Below are 22,897 nucleotides of genomic sequence, written 5' to 3'. Positions count from 1 at the left end.
TCAACCTATGAGTTATAAGGTTTGGGTCAATCCCGGGCATATCAGCTGCTGTCCAAGCAAATACATCATTGTTTTCCTGGAGGAAAGTTGTCATTCGAACCTTCAAGGGCTTATCCAGAGATGCCCCCATGTACGTGACCTTTTCCGGGTCTAAGGGGTCTAAAGGAATTGGGACCAAGTCCTCGGCTGGCTTTCCTCGCAGTTCATCATTTTCTCAGACATCCATGTCTTCTATGGGGAGGACCTGCCCCCTATTCCATCGGGCCTAAGTGCAACAACATAGCAACTGCGGGCCATCTTCTGATCTCCCCTTGCTCCTCCAGCACCATTTCTAGTTGGGAACTTCAATACCATGTGGTAGGTTGAGGGCACAACTTTAAAAGCATGGATCCCTGTTCTACCGATGGTAGAATTGTAAGTAGAGGCTACCTTGACAACCTGAAAGTTCAACATCTACGTGGTCTCCCTGGGCTCTTCCCCGATAGTTACGGGAAGTTGTATTGCTCCTTCGACTTTTCATTCCACATGGTTAAACCCGTAGATGGGTGCGTCGGACGGAGATAGCTGAGAACTATTGTAGCCCATCCTTATGAATGTATCATAGAACAGAATGTCCACGACAGCTCCATTGTCCACTAGGACCCTCATAACAAGACAATTTCCAATTATCGGAGTGATAACCAAAGGATCATCCTGAGGAAATTTGAAACCTTCAAGGTCTGGGTCACCAAATTCAAGCGTCATCTCTGACTTAGAAAGCTTAGACGACTCCCCAACTATGCTCATCACTTCTCTTGCATAAGCCTTTCGGGAGTTCCTTGTAGTATCAGCTGCTATAGGTCCTCCTGAGATCATATTGATTACTGGCCCTCGGGGCTGTGGGTTGCGATCTCTGTCGTTACCCCGTCGATCGTCATCTCTTCCATCATTATCTCTCTTTTGGCCTCCGGCCTCCTCACCCTTGGTGAAACGTCCAAACTTTCCCCTTCGGATTAGATACTCAATCTCATCCCTAAGTTTCCTACAATCATCAGTATCATGACCGACATCCTTATGAAACCTACAGTACCGACTCTTGTCTCTTTTATCGGGGTCTCCCCTTAGTGGCTTCGGCCATTTGAAGTCCTTATCCTTCTCAATTTCTATAAGGATTTGGCTCCGTGGAGCATTCAACCTTGCATATTCAGCGAACCTTGGTTGCTGATTCTTCTTAGAAGAAGAGGAGTCAGAGTTTTTGCCAATTCATGGATACTTGTCCTTGGCATTATACTCCTAATCCGTCTTCCGGTTCTTGTTCCATGTAGGTTCGTTACTCACATCTATCTTCTTCATACTTTCCTCCACCTTAATATATTTCCCAGCTCTTTCCTGGAGCTACAGCATGCTTTCGGGAGGGCGCTTAGCCAAGGACATCTTAAAGAACTCATCTTTAGTCCCCTGCTATAGGGCTATCATAGCTACTTTATCATCAAGATCAGGGACCTTCAAATCCTCCTTCATAAATCGATTCAAATACTCTCTCAAGGACTCCTTTGCTCCTTGGACTATACCCATGAGAGATGCTGAGCTCTTCTCGTGCACTCTGTATGACTCGTGTATTTTTGAATTATTTAATTATGTAATTATGAAAATTATTAAATAAATAAAATATGCGTGTTGGTTTTGACCGCTATGTGTTGTCTGATTATTATCCATATGTGATTTATGGTGTGCCGGGTTGTCCGCGCGATTAATTATGGGATCGTATTGAATTGTTTTCACTTTTAAAAGTGGATTTAGTGCAAATTTATTTGCATAAATATTGGAAATGTTTCTTAAATTTTGTTTATGATTTTATAATTACAATAATTATTTTTAGGATTTTATAAAATTGAGAAATCAATATTTTATTGAATATTTATCTTTAAATGATTTTCTGATTACTTTTATTTGTAAAATACATAGTTAATTCTGAAATTCTTCAAAAATTATGAAACACATATTTATTTATGTTTGGAATATTTCGAGAATTTTAAAATTATTTTGGAATTTTTGGGGATTAATTCCACCCGCGCGTCGATTCATTTAATTGCTAAAATCGGGTATAAATTGCGTTTCAGAAATTATTTAAAATTTTGAAATTTACGTTTTTATTTACTTCGGGATATTTCTAACATTTTAAGATTATTTTCGGGATTTTCTGGATTTATTTTAAGTGCGCTCTTATACAAATGTTTTATTGTTATTGATTATGATCCGGTTTTATTGAATTATATTGTTTATCATATTGAACTGCTTTAGAATTGGATAGTTTTCTTTATGTGGACCAGATTCATGGTCAGACCATATCAATGGTCAAGTTAGGCCAATGTGTGCCTTGGATCCAGTAGTTAGAGCAGTGCTGTGAGCTTTGCTCGGGGTTAGTGCGTGACTGATCAGTAGCCTAACCTTGCTTTTTAAAAAAAAAAACTTAAAATGAATATCCAATTCTATTGATTGTTTAAGAAGAAACTTGATTCCTTTGAATCATCTCGTTTGATCATTGTTTAGCCTCTATTATTGTTATTGTGACTTGGTGAGCTAGTTAGCTCACTCTTGCGAATCTTTTTATATATTTTACAGTTAAAAAGGATATGGATGATAGTGAAGTTCCTCAGTCCAAAGTGCGAACTAGGATTCCAGTTTGAGTTGGATCGAGCTAGCAGAAGCTTCATATAGTAGTGAGATAATAAGATTGTAAGAATAATTTCATTATCAGTTGTAAGTTAAATTAGTTGGGATTTGGTACGATGTAATAAAAGTTAAGGTTGTGGCTTGTTTTCATACTTTAACCTGTTGCGATCCGTGGTTATGTGAAGCAGGATCATTGCAAATAATATTTCTTATACAGGTTTATATATTGTGTATATGTTGTGGACCCCAAACTTCTGACCCGGGTTTGGAGGGCGCCACACTCTGCCACTTATGAACTGCTTGATAAAAGCTTGACTCAAGTCCTTAAAAGATCCAATAGATTTTGGGGGCAGACGACTGTACCACCTTTGAGCCATGCTCGATAGGGTTTGAGGGAAGGCCTGACACTTAATAGTATCATTTACGGGCTGTAACAACAGGGCGTTAGAGAATGTCCTGACATGATTAGCGGGGTTGCCAGTACCATCATATGCTTTGATGGTGGGCATTTTGAACTTCCTTGAGATACGAGCATTCATTATCTCATCAGTGAATGGTGGGTTTGGATCATCAGGATCACCTAGGGGCATAAGATCACTTAGATCAGCCCTGGGGCAGCTGCCCTTCTTGGTATTGGACCATCTAGGTCTATGATTGAAGGAGGATTTCTCCGCCTTAGAACAAGTGAGGGTCTTGGGGCCAGATGTGTCTCCTAGTCTCGCTTCAGCCTTTGGATCTCTGCTTCATGAGCCCTGATCCTCTCTTGAACATCTTGGGGATTCATCCCTTGAGTGCTCCCAGAATGTTGTTCAATGTCATCCATCGGTTCCTTCTCAGCACGCCTCCTTCTTGGAGCAACATCATCATCTGACGACTCGGAGTCTCTTTCAGTATAAGGTCCAGAGAATTCTTGATCCTCCGGAATAGGAGCCAAGCCACATATGTATTGGGGCGTCCGCCCTTGTGCTTCACTCCTACCAGAGTGCCCACTCCCTCCAACTTCGAGGTATAGAGGCATCCCGTAAGGGGGGTTAGTAGTCACAATTGTCGAGTACTCATACCCAAGGGGTTGAGAGTTCACCGGTGCACGCAGCTGCTGAAGTTGGGGATTCGTCCCTTGAGGAGCCGGGGGATTCTTCCCTTGTGGCCGAGCCTCAGTTTCCCCTACTAGGGTTCCTCCTTGGGTGGAGGCATAAGTTTAGTGGGGTGGTACTTCCACTACTGATGTGATTGTTCGTGATGGGACATGAGTGTCTATCCCACTAGTGCTTTTGCTCCGTGTGTTTACCATGGTTGTTGTAAGATTCCCACAGACGGCCCCAAATGTAGTGGAATAAAAACCTGAGTACTTTAGTATTTAATGCTAGGGTTGGTGAGCTTCGAGTTTTAATGGCTGCTCTTGCGTTCGGGACTATCGATCCTTGCAAGATGCCTACGTATCTCTGTATTGTAGAGAATCAAGCCAAAAACGTAGTTCTGATTGAGGGGTAGAGCCCTTTATATAGAGTTGAGTCTAGGGTTAGACTTCTGTTGGGAGACTTGGCAGACAAGTCTCCAACTTAGATGGTAATTAGGAATCCCCTTAAGGAAGGAGATCCAGAACCTTCTATGTAAGACTTTGAGTCCGTTTAGAACACACACATATCTTCTCTTCCAGCTGTATTGGGCCTAGTCCGCGAACAACTCAGGATCGTGGACTTGGACAACCTCTGCTGGTGGGATTTGGATGTTTGGGCCGTCATAGGCCTGTTATGAAGCCTTGGACCAGACATGTTTGCTATGAAGCTTGGACCAGACACGTCTGTATTGGACTTTTTGGACAAGAAGCCCAAGTGCAAGTAATGTGATATTTAATGTGTCTTTAGGATATATTTTCTATCCATATCAAAATCTTTGCCTAATTTTTATTTAAGGTTTAAGTTTCAAGAACCTTTGAAATCCTAGTTATAAACTTAGTTTTATTGATTGATTTATTGTAATCTTAATGTTTAGTTAATTAGTTCTAAGTTTGATGATTGTTGCCTCAAGAACATAATGTTACTGAGAGGAGTTAGTGTTGAGATGATGATTTGATGATTGTTGATGGTGGTATAATGATTTAAGACGTAAACAAAACTTGGATCATAATCATAACCTCGCTAAAACGAACAAAACTCAACATAACGTTTCTGCAGAAGTTACCGAATGTATAAACTGTAGTTACTTGAAAATTTACACTTGATTATGATATAAAATGTTATGAGGATCTTTTAGGCTCTTGAATCGCTTGATTCCGATTTACGGACCAAAAGTTATGACCGTTTTAGTAAAAATGATTTATGCGACAAAAATTGCTACGAATTACGAATTTTGGGAATAGAAATGATTGACTTAATAAATATTCAAAGATCATGAAATTTTTACAGATAGTAATAAATAGAGTTCATTAAAGTCTATAAAAATTTCAAGTGAAAATAAAGATTTTTCAATTTTACAAAAATATCGGAACCAAGGCCGCGCGATTAGAAAACCATTAGAAATCATAAGCGGAGCCGACAATGGAAATGTAAATGGACATAAAGGATTTCGAAAAGAAAGTGACCGTGACATGAATGAGTACTTAAAGGAATAATAAGAGTAAAATGAGTTGCGAGAATGATTAATAAGTAGCGCGTATGTACAAGTCGCCATAAATAAGAACGGGATCTAACGAAACGATATATGTTTATGATTATAGATTTCCGAGCGGGCCCTAAGCATCCTCCACCTCAAAGTACCTAGGAAAGTTTACGAACCCAACTCCATTTACTGTTGTGTTGTGAAATGATTATTTTACTATCTTTTGCATAAATGCCATGCTTTCCATGATACTAAGTATTTGAGTTTTTGCGTAAATAGTGATTGTGTTACGATGTATATATGTCGTAAAATATTTTAACACCGCCATGAGCGTGATGTATAATTATAAGACTGAAAGTCGGTCGGAGTTTTAAAATAAAAACCAGGGAATCATTCCGGAGGTGTTTTGGACGATTAAAGTCCGTACTTGTTTTATTTCAAGGGACTTGATGTTCACTTGCGAAATATTAAAATACCTCGAATTTAGTTAAAACGATTTCCAAAGATCGTATACCCTCAACTATATTTTATTATTCGAATAATGAATATTATTTCAGTTATTCATTTACAATAAGAAAATTATTCTCCAATAATTATTTATTTCAAACTCGATTAAGTATATTATTAAGGATTACTTTAACTATTCCAACATAAATTAGTTGACGAATATTATTTCAAATATTCTTTTAAAATATATAATTATTTGAGGTTTAATTATTTAATAATTATTATTTAATTATTAAATATTTGTAAATAATTTAATATGATTTAAAAAATATAAAATCTAATTTAAAATACCTTCTGAACTTTAAAAAATCATTCGAATAATTTCAAATCGTCGAAGAATATTATCTCGACCTATTTTAAATATTTTGAATATAGTTTCTAAAGAAACTCCCCCTCATTTATTTTCTGTTGACAACGGTCAACTCACATTATCTTAGTACTTCCCCCAAAAATTCTCTGAAGTACATATATATATATATATACATACTAGCAACATGAGTTGTGCCTATCAATAAGCTAAATTCTTTGGGAACTCGAGGAGTACGAGTTCTTGGGATATGATAGGATTTTTTAAAGGACAAGGGAGGGTAGAGATCCAGTACTTGGTGTACTGGGGAGACTGCCAGTGCCGTGGGAGACGTTACTATATGTACCTAAGGACCTACGAAGTGTGTGTATACCCGAAATGGGACACATAGCCCGTATGCGGCAAGGGTGATAACCGGGATACGAAGGTGTCGTCCTTCTACTAGTAGAAAAGGTTATTATTTCCGTAGTACGACTGATCATCGTATGCGGTGGCTCCAGTGAATATCCTAAATTCTTCCAATTTGAATTGTGATGCAATACCATAACCCAAGCCTAAGTGTCGGGTTTACCATTAAGGTATTCGCAGGATAATAAGTCCACACAAAAATTGTTTTCGAAAGAAGGTGTGTATCACCGAGGAAAACTATTTTTGAATAAACATATCTATCGTATATGGAATTATACTTGAGTTTATCATACAATCATTTCATACTGTACATTATTATGCTGGGTATTATAGCTCACACTTATTTTCTTATATTGACACAACACAAAAGTGAATCAAGATGCCTATCATGAAACTCACAGCCAGGAAACGGGTAGGAAACGGCCAGCTGTTCTGTAGGATGTTTGGTGTTGTACCTCAGGTAGACCAAATAAGCTGGATTGGCTTTTAATTATTTTTAATCCGACTTACTTACAAGTATGACTTATGTAAGATAATAAATAAGAAACGTATATTTGGCCGACGGTCTAAATTTACGTAAAGGTTATTTCCGCTGTAAGACTTAATCACTTTTGGGATTGTAATAATTATCACTTGTGGATTGATATAACCTAGTAATGAATGGTTCGTTTCCAAGATAATAACCTGTAAGTGTATGTGTGTGTGTGTGTGTAGATAAGTGTGGGGTAGTAAAGGTGTGAGTATTTATATATTATTGTACGAGATAAGTGTTATACATGATTCAAGATAGCGTGGCCTCCTAGATCCCTAACCACGGATTTTGGGGCACTACAGGATTGGTAGGACATTTTTCTTAGCGCCTTCACCATCTTCCCTCTTCTTCTTTCTTCTTTCATCTCCCCTCTTCTTCTCATCTCTTTTCTTGTCTTCTACTTTGCTGCCAGTTTCCTTGGTAGATTGAATTGGATTTGAGCCAGAAGGTTTTTGATCATCTTTCTTCTGCTCATCATCATCCAAGTCATCATTAGTATTCATTTGAGTTTTGGGCAACTTGGTTTCAGGATCTTTCAGATATCTCCCCAGCAACTTGATCATGTCTTCATCTTCAACAGTGTTGTACTGCTTCGTCTTTAAGTCTGTCTCCAGAGTCATCATCAACTTTTTGTTTGCCATGACACATTGCTTTGGAATTTGAAAATGTTTGCAATATTTGGTGGTTGAACAGATGTATTCCACTCCCTTGCTTGCTTGTAGATATGCTTCTGGAAAAGCAGCTACTTGAGCCTTCTTCAATTCATTTAGCAAGAGAGTGTCTTCTTGAATCACTCTGTTGACTTTGTTGATCAGAATGTCCAATTCAGATGTCCTTCTTGTTATGAGATAATTAAGGGACACCTGCATACACCTATCTACCCCAGAGTCATTTATGTTGACAATAATTCTTCTTTCTTGAAAACCATCCACAGTTACCATGATCACCCTTAGGAAATTTACTGTCTCTGCTTAGACTAGGTCCCTCTGCTGCTTTTAGTAGCCTCTCCATTCCAACATCAACTTGCTGTTCAGTTTCCTTGGATTTGCCTTTTTATGCTTGGATAGATGATCTTAGCAACCTAGCCTCTATCTCCCCTTAGTCTTATTAGCAGGTAAGATGAAAGGTGTAGGGATTTTAGGCCTAACAGCTTCTGGAATTGCAGGCAATGGAATGTTTAGAGCAGCCATGATGGCTCTCAAAGCTACTGAATTTTGCATTTAAAGATGCTTGTGGGAGTCCACCAGAGTCTTGATGTCACCCTGTTGACTTTGTACCAGAGTTGTGAGTTGAGAGACTTGAGATGTTAATGAATCATTTGAATACTGTAAGGTGGAGACTTGAGACTCAAGATCTTGAATTTGCAAGTTTTTGGATGTTGACATTGGTTGGTGAGAACTTGAAGTAGAAGAACCAAATGTGGCTTAAACTGAGTCCTTGATGCCTTCCTTCAAAAGAGCAGAGGGTTCATATCTAGTTTGATGAAGTTGATCTAGTTTGACCCTAGTGTCATTGTTACCGGTGATATGATTCTGGACAACTTCATGCAAAGCTATAAATGATTGTCTGAGATTCTTGATGCTTTGCTCCATGTTGGTCATGTCAAACCTTGCCATTTGGTCAGCAAATGTCTGAAACTTGTTCTTGATCTGAACTTGAGTAGGCATAAGGTCATCAAGCTTGTCTTTCACCAACCTTCTTATCTTATCTTGATGGTTGTCCAGAGTCTGTTGGAGTGCTTTGCTCATGAGATGAAAAGCTTTAAGTTGAGCTTTGTGGACTTCTTCCATAACATCATAGACTTTTTTTGGAGTAAGGGCCTTGGCATTGCTTCCCAAAATGGTGACATATTCTTCCATAAATCTTTCCAAGACCTCATCCATGCTCAAGCTAAAGTCCTTGCTTAACCAAGCATCTACATTTCCATCCTGCTCAGCTTCATTCACAATATTTTACTGCTGCTCTTCAACATCAGTTTTTTAAGACATAAAGATTGCTTGATAGTCCTGATTGGACATGTATGTGATAAGAAGCTGTTGTGTGATGTTGGCAAGGCCAGAAAGTTGATCAACCAAAAGGTCATTCATTGTAATAGGTTGAGCTTGGGAATCTTAAAGCCATTGAGAGATAAGGTGAGATGATGGTTGAGAAGGGTTTGATGTAGAAGGAATGTCTGTTGGGTTTGAGGTGGATGGTTAGGGTACAATAATATTACCTGTGACAGATGCCACAGTTTCACTCATAGTTGGAACTGTGGTTATGACAGTGTCTTGTTCACCACTTGAATGTGCTAGAATTGCCTCCCCTATTACAAGCTCATTGGAAATTGGACTCCTAGCTTCAATTGTTAAGGCAATTTCAGCTAGGGTTTTGAGAGAAGTTATCCCTACATAAGAAATCTCCAATTAAATTGGAGAGGATTTAGATAGCTCCCCCTCAGTAGTACTACCCTCAAACCTATCAATCTATGAAGATTGTTTAGCACATGAAGGTGCTTGAGTAGATACTACATGGTCTTCAGTAAAATATGATGAAATCCCTGTGTTTGTGTTGGTGTCATCAAGGTCTACCCTAGAGTGTAGCCTCTCACCAACTGGGTGTGGTTCCTGAGTGGTCGCATAGTTTCTTGAACCATGTCACTTGATTTTAGCAAAAATTGAGAATCAGATTCAAGTGTTTCATTGTATGAAGAAGAATTTTAGATATAAGATCAGTAATTTCAGGATTGAGTGTTGGCAACTCCCCCTGAATAGATGAGGGGGATTCAATAGATGTGCTCTCTCTGTGTGTGCCATCCTTATTCCTTCTTTCATATACTTGAATATGTTCAAGTGTTGGTGTAGACTCATTACATGGTGCAGTAGGGAGAGTGCTTTTTCAATAGAGACACCCTGTTGAGAGGATGTCCCTAGAGTCTGTTTTATGCCTTCTTTTGCAACTACATCACTTTGGGAGGATGCAGAGGTAGCTTGAGTGGTCAATTCAGTTTTCTTTGCCTTCTTTGGTTTTTTGACCAGGGTGGACTCTATTTGAGTTTGATCCTCATCACTCTCATTGATAATAGTTAGGGTTGCCTGCTTTCTCATCTTTTTATGCACTTCACCCTTTTGAGAAGATGATGTGGTTAGTTTTCTAGCTTCTATTGGTAAAGAAAGAAGGGTCTCAGTTTGGGAAGGCCCCTGTTGGTGTTCCTGTGTTTGTTCTTCCACAAGTATATGAGCCATTACTATCCTAGTTGTGATTGTAGACCTCATGTCAGACATAGGTTAAGGGTAAGTCCTGAATCTCTCCAACATAAATGGAGTGATTCTGAGACTTACAGGTACCTTGTTCTTTGTAATGAGTGAGCCAAATAGAACTTTGGACAATTGTTTACAGTTGCCTATTTTAGTTCTATCTATACTATTAAGTATATAAATGTCATGCACTTTATGATTTAAAGCAGACATTATAAATCTAGGAAGAAATATTTCCTTATATTAGATATATTTGATAATGTCATGGCTAATATGATTTATGTTTAGTTTTCAGATCTTACTTAAACAGGATAAATCAGTACTTACTGGAAGTCAGGACTTAAGGATATCAGTACTTATATTATCAGGAGATAATCATCAGAAGATGGATATCAGAACTTAAGTACTGAAGGACGTTCAGATAAGGACATCAGCTGATTTAAAGGAAAGAAGATCGAGACAAACATAAGAAGAGATATGCATGAAGAAGGAATTCTATGAAGAATATAATACTTGGAAGAAAAGATATCTGATTGATATATTTTAGGAAGCAGAATTATATTCCATATCAATAAGTGATTATCTTGTAACTGTGTAGTATATAAACACAGACATAGGGTTTACACTATAAGTGTTATCATATTCGAGAAGATTATTCATTGTAACCCTAGCAGTTCTCGTGATATTTGTTCATCACTGAGAGGTAACAGTTCCATACTGTAACAGAGTTTATTGTTTCAATAAAGTTTGTTTTCTGTTACTTGAGTTATTTAAGTTCGATTTGATTGTACTATACACTGTATTCACCCCCTCTACAGTGTGTGTGTGACCTAACACCTTACCTTTTGATGTCAAAGGCATTGTGAGCCTGGTGCTGAGCTCCTCCATTATTAAGTGTCCTTCATTGAGGTGTCTGTTGTGAGCCATGGAGAACACCAGTTTCTGAACAACACTTGAAATGTTGTCATACCTGTCTTCCTACAGGTAAATGCCCTCACAATTTAATCAAGAAGGAAAGACCATTTCCTCCTCAAGTACTTCTTGTTCAGGCTTGCCAAATTGATTCTCTCACTGTATTTTATGAAGTCCATAAACTCAGTTAGCTCATCTTGTGGTGGAACCTCCACCAGATTGTCAGTAGGGATGTCCAAAGCCACATTGACATTATCTTCTGGAAAACTCCACCTGTTGGCCTTGAATGGAGCAATTAACCACCATGGACAAAGCTTGGTTCTCATGCACCACTGTCCTTACCACGACTGTGTTCTAGAAATCCCTAAGAACATCCGAGTATAGTACTGGATTTGTAGTTAGAGCACCTACAAAGTACGTTTCAGAAAGAAACTTTGCAAAGCTCTTGAAGCTATTGGGAGCTTGGTTTGGATCTGTAGATGCAAGATAGTTGGTTCCTTCTTTTGGGATAAAAGGTATAACTGTGTTTGATGCCGTTTGAAGTGTTTGAATTTGAGTGGGTAAGAAAAATTCGAGAGAAAGAGCTTGAAGTGAGAGAAAAATTGGAAACAAGGTGTCAGGGAACTGATATGATTAAGAAGAACAAGAAGACAATACTCACTCAAGAGTATGAGCACTTTGACTCAAAGGCTAATGAGTCATTGACTGATTTATATGATAGATTTGTCAAACTCTTGAATGATCTGTCACTGGTTGATAAGGAGTATGATATTGAAGATTCAAACCTTAAATTCCTGTTAGCTCTTCCTGAATGCTGGGATTTGAAGGCAACAACAATAAGAGACAACTACAATCTTGATGAAACAACTCTTGATGAAATTTATGGAATGCTTAAGACTCATGAACTTGAGATGGAACAAAGAAGCAAGAGGAAAGGTGGAAAGTCAAGGACAGTTGCTCTTAAGGCTGAAGAAGAATCCCCCAAGGCAGCTACCTCAAGGAAAGACAAGGGTAAAGCTCTCTTCACAAAGTCTGATACTGAGTCATCAAGTTCTGAAAGTGATGATGACTCAGAATCTAAAAGCCTGCCTGAGACGGATGCTGATGAAGAGATGATGAAGCTGTGTGCTCTTATGGTGAAAGGGATCACAAAGATTGCATACAGGAAGTTCAGGAAGGGAAAGAAGTTTTCCAAAAAAGGCATAAGTTCTGATAAGAAGAATTTCAGAAAATCTGAGAGCAGAGGAGGAAAGTCTGACAGAGGAGATTATACAAATGTAAAATGCTACAACTGTGGTGAGAAAGGCCACATATCTCCTGATTGCAAGAAAGTAAAGAGTGACAAAGGCAAGGCTCTTGTTATAAAGAAGAAAAGCTGGACAGACACCTCAGATTCTGAAAGTGAGGAGAATTATGCCTTGATGGCAAATGCTGATAAGGCAAGTGCTGAAAGCAGTTCTGAAGCTGCTGAATCAAAGGTACCTCAAACTACTTATGCCTTTCATACTGATGATATAAATGAGTTGAGAAGATATCTTAAAACCATGTTTGTTAGTTATAGAGATCAAACTTTAACATGTGAAAGATTAACTTCTGAAAATCTTGTTTTTAAGAAAAAAAATGATTTCTTAGAAAATGAGTTAGTTATGTTCCATTAAACTCAGAAAGATAGAGATGATGCTTTTTATGTTAGGGATGAAGTGCTAAAAATGAATGAATCTCTAAAAACTGAGTTAGAAAAGGAAAGAGAGGTTATCAGGACTTGGACTAACTCTGGAAGAACAACTCAAAATTTGTTAAATAGTGAAAACTGGAAAGAGGGCTTAGGTTATGGAGAGGATAAGAATGATAAAGGAACTGAAGGTATTAAGTCTGTAGTTGTTAAACAAAAGCCAAAGTTAAAACCTGTCAAGTTTGTAGCTGTAAGGTCTGATAATGAGAAATCAGAAGTTAAAAAGGAATTAACTTCTGACAAACTAAAACAGGAAAAGACAGCTGAAGTGAACATAGGCTTAATGACTAAGAAGCAGCTTAAACATAAGCTGAAAGATGTTAAGAATGCAAACAAGGTAAAATCACCTAGAAAAAATAGGAATGGAAAGGAAGGTGTGAATAAAAGCAATGATTATAAGCCTGTTCCTGAAGTTCCTAAGAAAACGTGTCATAACTGTGGAAGTTCTAACCATCTGGCTTCTTTTTGCAGGAAGAATAAGAACATAAACTCCTTACCTTCGAAGTCAGGAGTTAAGAGTCAGTCTGTTAGATATAAACCACAAAATCCTTGTTTTCATTATGGTAGTTTATGGCATTCCATTTATACTTGTAAGGAATATCATAGTTTGTACTATGATTATTATCAAATAAAATCTTCTTTAAAGAAAATTATCATTGTTCCTTCTAGTGTAAGTTCTGATTCAAAGTCTGATAGTGTAAATTCTGATAAGAAAAATGTTAACATAAACTCTGATGCTAAATCCACTGTAAATGTTAACAAACTTAATAAGGCCAAAGGATCCAAGCAAGTCTGGGTCCTTAAAACTAATCATTAGTGGTCTTTATGATTGCAGGGCAACAGGAAAAACATCCTAGTTTTGGACAGTGGATGTTCAGGACATATGACTGGAAATAAAGCCCTGCTATCAGACTTTGTGGAGAAAGCTGGCCCAAGTGTTTCTTATGGAGATGGCAACATTGGAAAAACATTGGGATATGGCAATATCAATCTTGGGAATGTCATCATTAAAGAAGTAGCTCTGGTCTCAGGACTTCAACACAATCTGCTGAGTATAAGTCAAATCTGTGACAGAGGTTATCATGTTGATTTCTTTGAAAAACACTGTGAAGTTGTAAGTAAATCTACAGGCAAAGTTGTTCTGAAAGGATACAGGCGTGGTAACAATTATGAAGCTAAGCTTTCAACAAGTACTGATGGTTCTGCAATCTGTCTGATGAGTAAAACATCAATTGAAGAAAGCTGGAATTGGCACAAGAAACTCTCTCATTTAAATTTCAACAATATAAATGAATTAGTCAAGAAAGATCTTGTAAGAGGACTGCCAAAGTCAGTATTTGCTCCTGATGGCCTTTGTGATTCTTGTCAGAAGGCTAAACAAAGAAAATCCTCATTCAAGAGCAAGACTGAATCATCAATTCTTGAGCCTTATCACCTACTACATGTTGATCTATTTGGTCCAGTAAATGTCATGTCTATTGCAAAGAAGAAATATGCTTTGGTCATAGTGGATGAGTTCACCAGATATATATGGGTGTATTTCTTGCACAGAAAAAGTGAAACTGCATCTATCTTGATTGATCATGTCAGGCAACTGGATAAATTGGTCAATGACTCAGTAAAAATAATAAGGAGTGATAATGGTACTGAGTTCAAGAATTTGATAATGGAAGAGTTCTGCAAAAACCATGGAATCAAGCAGGAATTTTCTGCTCCTGGAACTCCACAGCAAAATGGAGTTGTTGAAAGGAAGAATAGAACTCTCATTGAAGCTGCACGTACAATGCTTGATGAAGCAAAGCTTCCAACCTATTTATGGGCTGAAGCTGTGCAGACTGCTTGTTTTACTCAGAATGCAACACTCATCAACAAGCAAGGAAAGACACCATATGAGATGGTGAAGAAAAAGAAGCCAAATCTGAAGTATTTTCATGTATTTGGATGCAAGTGTTTTGTTCTTAAGACTCATCTTGAACAGCTATCTAAATTTGATTTAAAAGCTGATGAAGGAATCTTTGTTGGATATCCACTTTCCACAAAAGCCTTCAGAGTCTATAACTTGAGAACAAGAGTGGTCATGGAATCTATCAATGTCTCTTTTGATGACAAGAAGATTACTGGACTTGAAGATTTTATTGATCATGATCAGCTGAGATTTGAAAATGAAGACTCAAATTCTGATACTGATAATCCTGACAATCTAAGTCCTGATACTGTAAACTCTGATGGATTAAACTCTGATGTTATTGAAACTGTGGTGACTACGCCAAAGGAAGATGCACCTATGCAGGGGGAGCATACTCAAGATCTTACCACATCTCAAGAAACATCAGAACATACATCTGGCTCTTCAAGTTCTGATTCGTCAAGTTCTGATAAGCCAAGTTCTGATAGGTCTGAAAATCTAAATTCTGAAGAATCCAACTCAGAGAGCATAGTTTCAGGGGGAGCATCAGAAAATGAAAATAAAGACACCTGATTTGATAATTGGAAATCCTGAAGCAGGTGTCAGAACTAGAACAGGTACTTCAAATGAATGTCTTTACAATTCTTTTCTTTCTCAGACTGAGCCAAAGAAAGTGGGAGAAGCTCTTCAAGATGCCGATTGGGTGCAAGCAATGCAGGAAGAGTTAAATGAGTTTGAAAGAAATAAAGTCTGGACCCTAGTACCAAGACCAAAGAACAGATCTATTGTTGGTACAAAATGGGTATTCAGAAACAAAACTGATAGTGATGGCATAATTACAAGGAATAAGGCAAGGCTGGTTGCAAAAGGATACTCTCAACAGGAGGGAATTGATTATGATGAAACATTTGCACCAGTTGCTAGATTGGAAGCCATAAGGATATTTTTGGCTTATGCTGCTCACGAAAAGTTTACTGACTTTCAAATGGATGTGAAAAGTGCTTTTCTCAATGGAGAATTGGAGGAAGAAGTATATGTTGAACAACCTCCAGGCTTTGTAGATTCAAAATATCCAGATTATGTCTACAGGCTTGATAAAGCACTTTATGGACTTAAGCAAGCTCCAAGAGCATGGTATGAGACTTTAGCTCAGTTTCTTCTGGAAAGTGGATTTAACAGAGGAACTATAGACAAAATACTGTTCTACCTCAACCATGGAAAGGACTTACTTCTGGTCCAGATTTATGTTGATGATATTATTTTTGGTTCTATAAATGACAGACTTTGCAAGAAGTTTGCCAAACTGATGCAGTCAAGATATCAAATGAGTATGATAGGGGAACTTAGCTATTTTCTGGGCCTTCAAGTCAAGAAGAATGAAGAAGGCACTTTTATTTGTCAAACTAAGTACACCAGAAACTTGCTGAAGAAATTTGTAATGCAAGATTGTTCAAGTGCATCCACTCCCAAGGCCACTGCAACAAAACTGGACAAGGATACTGGTAAATCAGTAGATATTACTGATTAAAGAGGTATGATTGGCTCTCTACTCTATCTAACTGCTAGTAGACCTGATATCATGTATGCTACCTGTCTTTGTGCAAGATTTCAAGCAGATCCAAGATACCCTCACTTAACAGCTGTGAAAAGAATATTCAAGTATCTTAAAGGAACAGCTGATCTGGGATTGTGGTATCCCAGAGAATCAGATTTTAAACTAATAGGTTACTCAGATGCAGATTTTGCAGGTTGCAAAATTGACAGGAAAAGCACAAGTGGAAGCTGCCAATTTCTTGGAGGCAGATTGGTTTCTTGGTTTAGCAAGAAACAAAAGTCAATTTCCACATCAACTGCAGAAGCAGAGTACATTGCTGCAAGAAGCTGTTGTGCATAGATTCTTTGGATGAAGAATCAGTTACTGGATTATGGGTTAACGTATTTTAAAATCCCTATTTACTGTGATAATCAAAGTGCTATTGCTATGACAGGTAATCCAGTTCAACACTCAATGACAAAGCACATCAGCATTAGGTACCACTTCATAAGGGAACATGTGGATGAAGGTACAGTGGAATTGCACTTTGTTCCAACAGATCAACTACTAGCAGATATCTTCACAAAACCACTGTGTGAAGCTACTTTTACAAGATTGGTAAATGAACTTGGAATGGTTTCAGGTTCTTTCTCTAAATCTGCTTAGTTTTGATGCATCAGACTTTATGATCAGTATTTACATAAATTACTCTCCTTGTGTAACTATTCAATCCTATGAGGATACATGTGCTAGATGCTGACCTAGTAATCTTCAATATACTAAAGATCCCATGTTATAAGTAATTATTTCTGTGGAAATCTATTAACACAAGCAAATTCTGATATTGAGCTTAGTTGAGTTTACTTTGTCTATCTTATTACTAAGTCACAAACTATAATAATGCTTCTCATCTGATAAGTTCTGATGCTAGTAAATCTGTTGAATGTACTAAGTGCTGATAAACCTCACTTATCAAAAGAAAAAGAAAAAGAATCAAGGATTAAAATCAGGTACTCCTTTGAGATCTAAAGTAAAAATGTGGAAGGGACGACCCAAGTGCATTGCTGGTATTAAGTAAATATGCATCAGAAAAGCAAAATATTTTCTTGGTGACTTTTCACACTCTATGATTACTGGAGGAATACTCTGATAATAGCATAAATTCTGATAAGCAGTCGTGACTCACTTACACTGAGAAGCCACTGTAAAATGGAATTTAAAAAGATGCACAAAATTAGCACAAAAACAGTTGAGGTGGACTCAAGCATGCGCTCATTCAAAAGTGGGCCTCAGAATAATGACAGGTTTTTAGTAAAGTTTTAGTTATGCCTTATTTCTAAGATGTACTGAAGTGAATCAGACTTTACTCTTTGTCTGATATTTAGCTTAATGCACACACTAAACACTCCATATAAATGATGAAGATTACTGTGGTGATCTATGTTATTTTAGATGAACTGTTTATGTATCAAATTGCATATATTCAGAGGACAAGTTCTGATTGAACGTTCTGATGATTAAGTTCTATAGAATCTATATCAGAATTTGTGTGAGGAATTACAAAGATAGGCATTCATTTTTCGAGTTAAGAAATTATGTTCTAATGACTGTTAAGTTCTGATATAAGTCTAAGTTCTGATATTAAACTCTGATCCTTTACTTGACCTATTTCTAGATAAAATCTAAAAACAATCTCATTTTAAATCAGAATATGTTTGGGGTAGAATATTAACAGTCAATATCATTTGGGAAAGTGTTATTCCCAGTGGACTAACAATGAGATTTACAGAAGGGGGTTGAATGTAAATCTCAAAACTTTTTCAAATTTTGAGTAGTTTCTAAGGCTAAGTGTTTTAGTGAGCAAATGTGTGTGAATGGCTTGAAGCTAATACACACAGATATATATTCAAACACAAATGTAAAGAACACAAAGAACTTAAAAACTTTTCTGGTGGATTTGTTGTTCCACCAGAGATGTGTTATTTCAGAAAATCTGTGATTCAAAGAATTAAATCACAGCTGCTTCCTAGTACAAACTAGATGATTTTCTCTCTGGATTTTTCTAAACAGCTTTGGAAAATTCACATCTAATTACTAGCTGCTACTTGGTTTATATATCACCAAGTTTACAAGTGAAGACAAAACTGTAAAATACAATTAAAAAGGCTCTTCACATGTTTCTTCTTCATTTCTCTATCCAATGCAATTTAGGCTTAGCTGTTAATCTTTGAATACTTCCTTGTTTGCACCAGAATAGAAATGCTGCATTTTCTTGATTCCTCCTAGAGACTTCCACATTCCAGTTTGTCTCTGTCAACCCATGTGCCTATGTCAGCTTATGAATTGTCACTATCAACTGCTAATAAACTAAGCATCCGTTAAAGCTTTCATCCGTTGATGCCTTATCCGTTAAAGCTTTATCCGTTGATGCATTAGCAGTTGAAGTCTTTATCCGTTGAAGTACTTATCCGTTGATGGATATTATCCGTTAAAGCTTTAGAGACATCCGTTGAAGCTTTGTTTCTTATCCGTTGAAGGTCTTCAATATCAGTTGACACTTCTTCACTTATACAAAATTACAAGGCATGAAATATTTACAATTAGCCCTCCTATTTGCATATCCACTAGTAGTCAACATGACTGATAATTTCCTACAACATCTAAGAATTACAACTTGAATCCAGAGAATGAAATGTGCTACAATACTAAACTTATTGCTAAGTAAAGCTACTCCTTCAACGGATAGCCAAGATGGTCTAATCCGTTGAGGCTACAAACACTAGATTTCTACTTAAGTGTTTTGTTTAACTTATCATCAAACTAATACACATATTCCTAACAATCTCCCCCTATTTATGTCTACTAGAACTGTAGGCATCAATTTGGGTTTAGCTTGATGATAACAAAACACTTGACAAATATATTAACTGTAATAAAGCAGAAATTCAAAAGTGCTGCAAAAATGTGTATGCTGAGATGGAATTGAAGAATTACATTGTTTCCAAAGGTGCTCCTTTAGCCTGAGCAGATTAATTTCTTTTCCTTTGATCCCTTGTTTTCTTTCCTAGCCTCATGTCATTCTCCTCTATTTGAAGTTGAAGTTGTCTATAGAACTCAGCTTCATCTTCTTCATTGATGTCCAACTTAGATTGCATATCCTTGAGAGTTTCATTAGTGGCAATCTTGAGCTGATCTTCAAGTCTGAAAAATCTTCTGACTCATTTGTTGTCTCTGAACTCCATCAACCAATAAGGTGATTTGTGAACTGTAATTCCTCTTTCTTGAATGAGTAATGTTCTAGGCAAGGCATTGGGTTCCCACCAAGTTTTCCTTATATTGGCAATCTTGTTGAGAATCTCAGTCTTGACAGTCCTGGTAAAGCCAGAATCCCTTTGTATGGCTGAGTAGACTCTAACCAAGGTAGAGTAGCCTTCATTCAGAATCCTGTAGAGAGGCCAAGTTCTTTCCCCACTTCCTTTGTATTTGAACACTAGTCTTTCTGGTAGCTGTCTGTAGGCAGCTATTCCCCTTACTTCCTCCAGCTCATCCAGATAGAGTTCAATGTCTGAAAATTCTTTTATGTCACAAATGTGAACATAATCATCCTTAGAGGCTTGTGGCTTAGGCTTAGGCTTCTGAGTGAATTTGATTGAGGTTTTAGAAGGTGTTGATTTGATTCTTCTTTTCTGCTTCTTTGATGGTGGAGAAGGAATTAAGAAAGTGGGCAATTTGATGGTGTCCCAATCAATTGGTTCCTCCTTAGGAATGATTGTTTCACCATGAATGTTTATGAAGGGGTCAGGCACAATGGGTTCAGGAATAGAAGGTAGTGGTTTGGATTTTGATTGGGTTTCTTCAGTCTCATCTACCATCTTTCTCTTTGCATTGGCCTTCTTTCTGTTCCCTTTCTGCCATTCCTCTCTTTCCTTACTTCTTTCTTCCATATCATTATCAACCATGTCCCTCATACCTTCATCTTCACTTTTGTCTTCAATTTCTTTCTTTTCTTCAGCTTGACTTGACTTTAGCTGTTTTTCAAGCTTTGCTTGTGCTCTTTTGTCAGCCTTTAGCTTTTTGGCGTCTTCCTTCAACCTTCTGGCTTCTTCCCTCTTGGCTATTGGGAATTTGGGATGTCCTTGCATCACACAAATGCTCTTTCCCTCTCTAAAGATAATAGCCATGTTCTTCCTTTCAGCCACATCCATGGTCTCTTTGTGCTTTATGATACTTCCACCCAAAACCTTGTCTTCATCAGGCTTTGGAAGAGGAAAATCCACTTCTTTCATCTGAGCAAGGCTTAGAGGATTCTTTGTAGAGTCCTTATTGGATCTGTTGTTGGGCTTGAGAACCATAGGTTTCAGATTCTTGGAAGAAGTCTCTCCAACCTTATTCCTCCTTACTGGCTTGAGCTCCATAATAATTTGTTCCACCTTTATGCTATGCTTCACAGATTGTGATTTAGAAGTTGTAGAACCAAAAATTTGTTGCATCTTTTCATCAATTTTCCTCCTTTGCTCTTTGACTTGCAATTCAGCTGTTGCTATCTGGATTAGATCAATTCCATCAAGCTTTCCTTTGATTTGAATAGTTGGAGAAGTGGTGATGGCAGGAACTAGCACTTGAGATATTTGAACTGTTGTTGATGGCTCTCCTTCCCCTTCCCTTTTATTCTCCCCCTTTTTGTTATCATCAAGGGTGGGGGTCAAGCCTTGTGCTTTTGCCAGCTGCATTAGTAGATTTGTCTGAGTTTGTTGATTCTGAAGAATGGTGACCATAGAGTCTTCAATTATCTGAACTCTGTCTTCCAACCTGGCCAGCCTCTTGTCAGCATCAGATGCTTTCCTCAGTCTCCCCAACAAATCTTGCATAGTACCATAAGGCATGACTGAATCCAACTTCTTAGCATTGTAGGATTTCAGATCAGCAATGTTCTGCTTGAGTTCATCCACACTTAGATTCTGTTTGAAATGCTGCAACTGCAAGAGATGCAGAGAGTCCAGATGAGCTTGAAGAAATGCCTTGATACCAGCATCTATAGTCTCCTGAAGGGCCTTCTGAATAGTCATTACTTGCCTGACCAAAGTTACACCAAACGCTCCTGGTGTAGATGCCTTTGCCCATGCCCAATCAGGTAGATCTGGAACAGAACTTGGGCCTTCTTCTCCCCCTAAGTTCATGCTCTCATCCAAAGAATTAGAGTAATCATCATTAGAATTTACTCCAAATTCTTCAGATGGCTCACCAGCTTGAGAAGGCAGCCTGTTAACAGCAGCTTTGTCTCTGAGAAGAGATTCTGAAGTGTGTATAATGTTTATAGTCTGTTCTGCCTCCACATTGCCCTGAGCAGCCAACAATTGATAGGCTGGAACAGGGTGAGTAAAAGTGTCAGCATCCGAGGAAATGTTATCAATTACAGCTTTGTAATGTTGCTGAAATTGTCTTCCCTTGTCTGCATCATCCACAATCATTGACTCACTAGCAATGGCTGGATCCACCCTTATAGCTTTTGTACCTGCCTTTCTCTCATTTTCTCTATTTTCTTGCATCAGGGCTCCCCCTGTCTCACACACACCCTCACACCCTCACCCTCACCTTCTAAGGTGGCACTCCCCTCACTCACTTTTGCCATGCTGGAAGAAATAACATGCATATGGTGACTCTCAACCTCTCCTTTTGCCTGGGAGCAACCCAGCCTCTCACTCAAATTATCACTCCCTTCCCTCAAACCTAAAAGTGATTGTACAGTAACCATGTCCTCTACAGTTGGAATTGTTTCTGTTATATGTGTAGAGACCATCAACGGATAGGGAGTATCCGTTGAAGTGGAAACTGATGGTATCAACAAATAACTGCTGTTAAGCTTATCCGTCGAAGAACAACCACTTGTCAAAGGATGAGAGATATCCGTTGAAGAAGGAAAAGATGTAGATATAGAAAGTGACATAATTGTTGAATCTGTGTGGATTGATTTTAAGTGAGGTGACACAGATTCTTCAACTATATCTGAAAGAATTGGATGATGATCCAACAAATCATCTAAAAGATGATGATCATCAGGTTTTGAGTGGGGCTCCTCCCTGAGTTTTAATGAGGGAGAATCAGGAAGTGATGTGAATATCATATCCACATCCAGAGAGGGTGATGGAGAGTTTGATGATGGATGTTTTTCTATGATGAGAGAATAGGGTTGTGACTCCACATTTGCTGGAGTCACATCAAGCTAAATTTGAGAAGGCAAAGATACAGGTGGATGTATCTGTGCTGTGTGTGCCCCTTGTGTGGAAACTAGGGTCTTGGCCTTGTTCTTCCTTGAAAAGGCTTTGATTGGTGAATTTGTGGCTTCAGTGTCCCTCCCTCTTTTGTTCTGTGTCCCTGGTTGGGGAGTATTTTCAATAGTTACACCCTTTTGGGAGGATGCAACTAGGGATGTGTTTGACTCCTTTTGAACCACCACAGTCTTTTGAGAGACTGTGGCTTGGCTGGCTGGGGTACCACTCACCTTTCCCACCTTATCCTGGGAGGTTTCTTGATGTTCACCCCTCCCCTCACCACTCACACCCTGTTCACTCCCTT

At 38.1% G+C, this 22,897-nt stretch overlaps 1 protein-coding gene across 1 annotated transcript; it reads right to left on the bottom strand.

Moving 5' to 3' along the window:
• Positions 1-516: 516 nt before the first annotated feature.
• Positions 517-8,015, bottom strand: LOC141673885 (uncharacterized). Its single transcript, XM_074480613.1, has 2 exons — positions 7,943-8,015; positions 517-1,142 (listed from the first exon to the last, which is right to left on the bottom strand). The coding sequence occupies exons 1-2, from the start codon at positions 8,013-8,015 to the stop codon at positions 517-519; spliced, it is 699 nt and encodes a 232-aa protein (XP_074336714.1).
• Between the last annotated feature and the right edge of the window lie 14,882 nt (positions 8,016-22,897).

The sequence above is a fragment of the Apium graveolens genome, chromosome 7 (genome assembly GCF_009905375.1).
Source record: "Apium graveolens cultivar Ventura chromosome 7, ASM990537v1, whole genome shotgun sequence".
In the NCBI taxonomy this organism is placed as follows: domain Eukaryota; kingdom Viridiplantae; phylum Streptophyta; class Magnoliopsida; order Apiales; family Apiaceae; genus Apium; species Apium graveolens.
Note: the sequence above shows the minus strand (reverse complement) of the source record. Positions and strands in the feature narration are given on the sequence as shown.

Coding starts and splice junctions, on each gene's coding strand:
- LOC141673885 (XM_074480613.1), bottom strand. CDS start 8,015: ATGGAGAGGCTACTAAAAGCAGCAGAGGGACCTAGTCTAAGCAGAGAC. Junction 1,143..7,942: donor ATTTCCTAAGGGTGATCATG/GTAACTGTGGAT, acceptor AAATCCTTATAG/AAATTGAGAAGGATAAGGAC.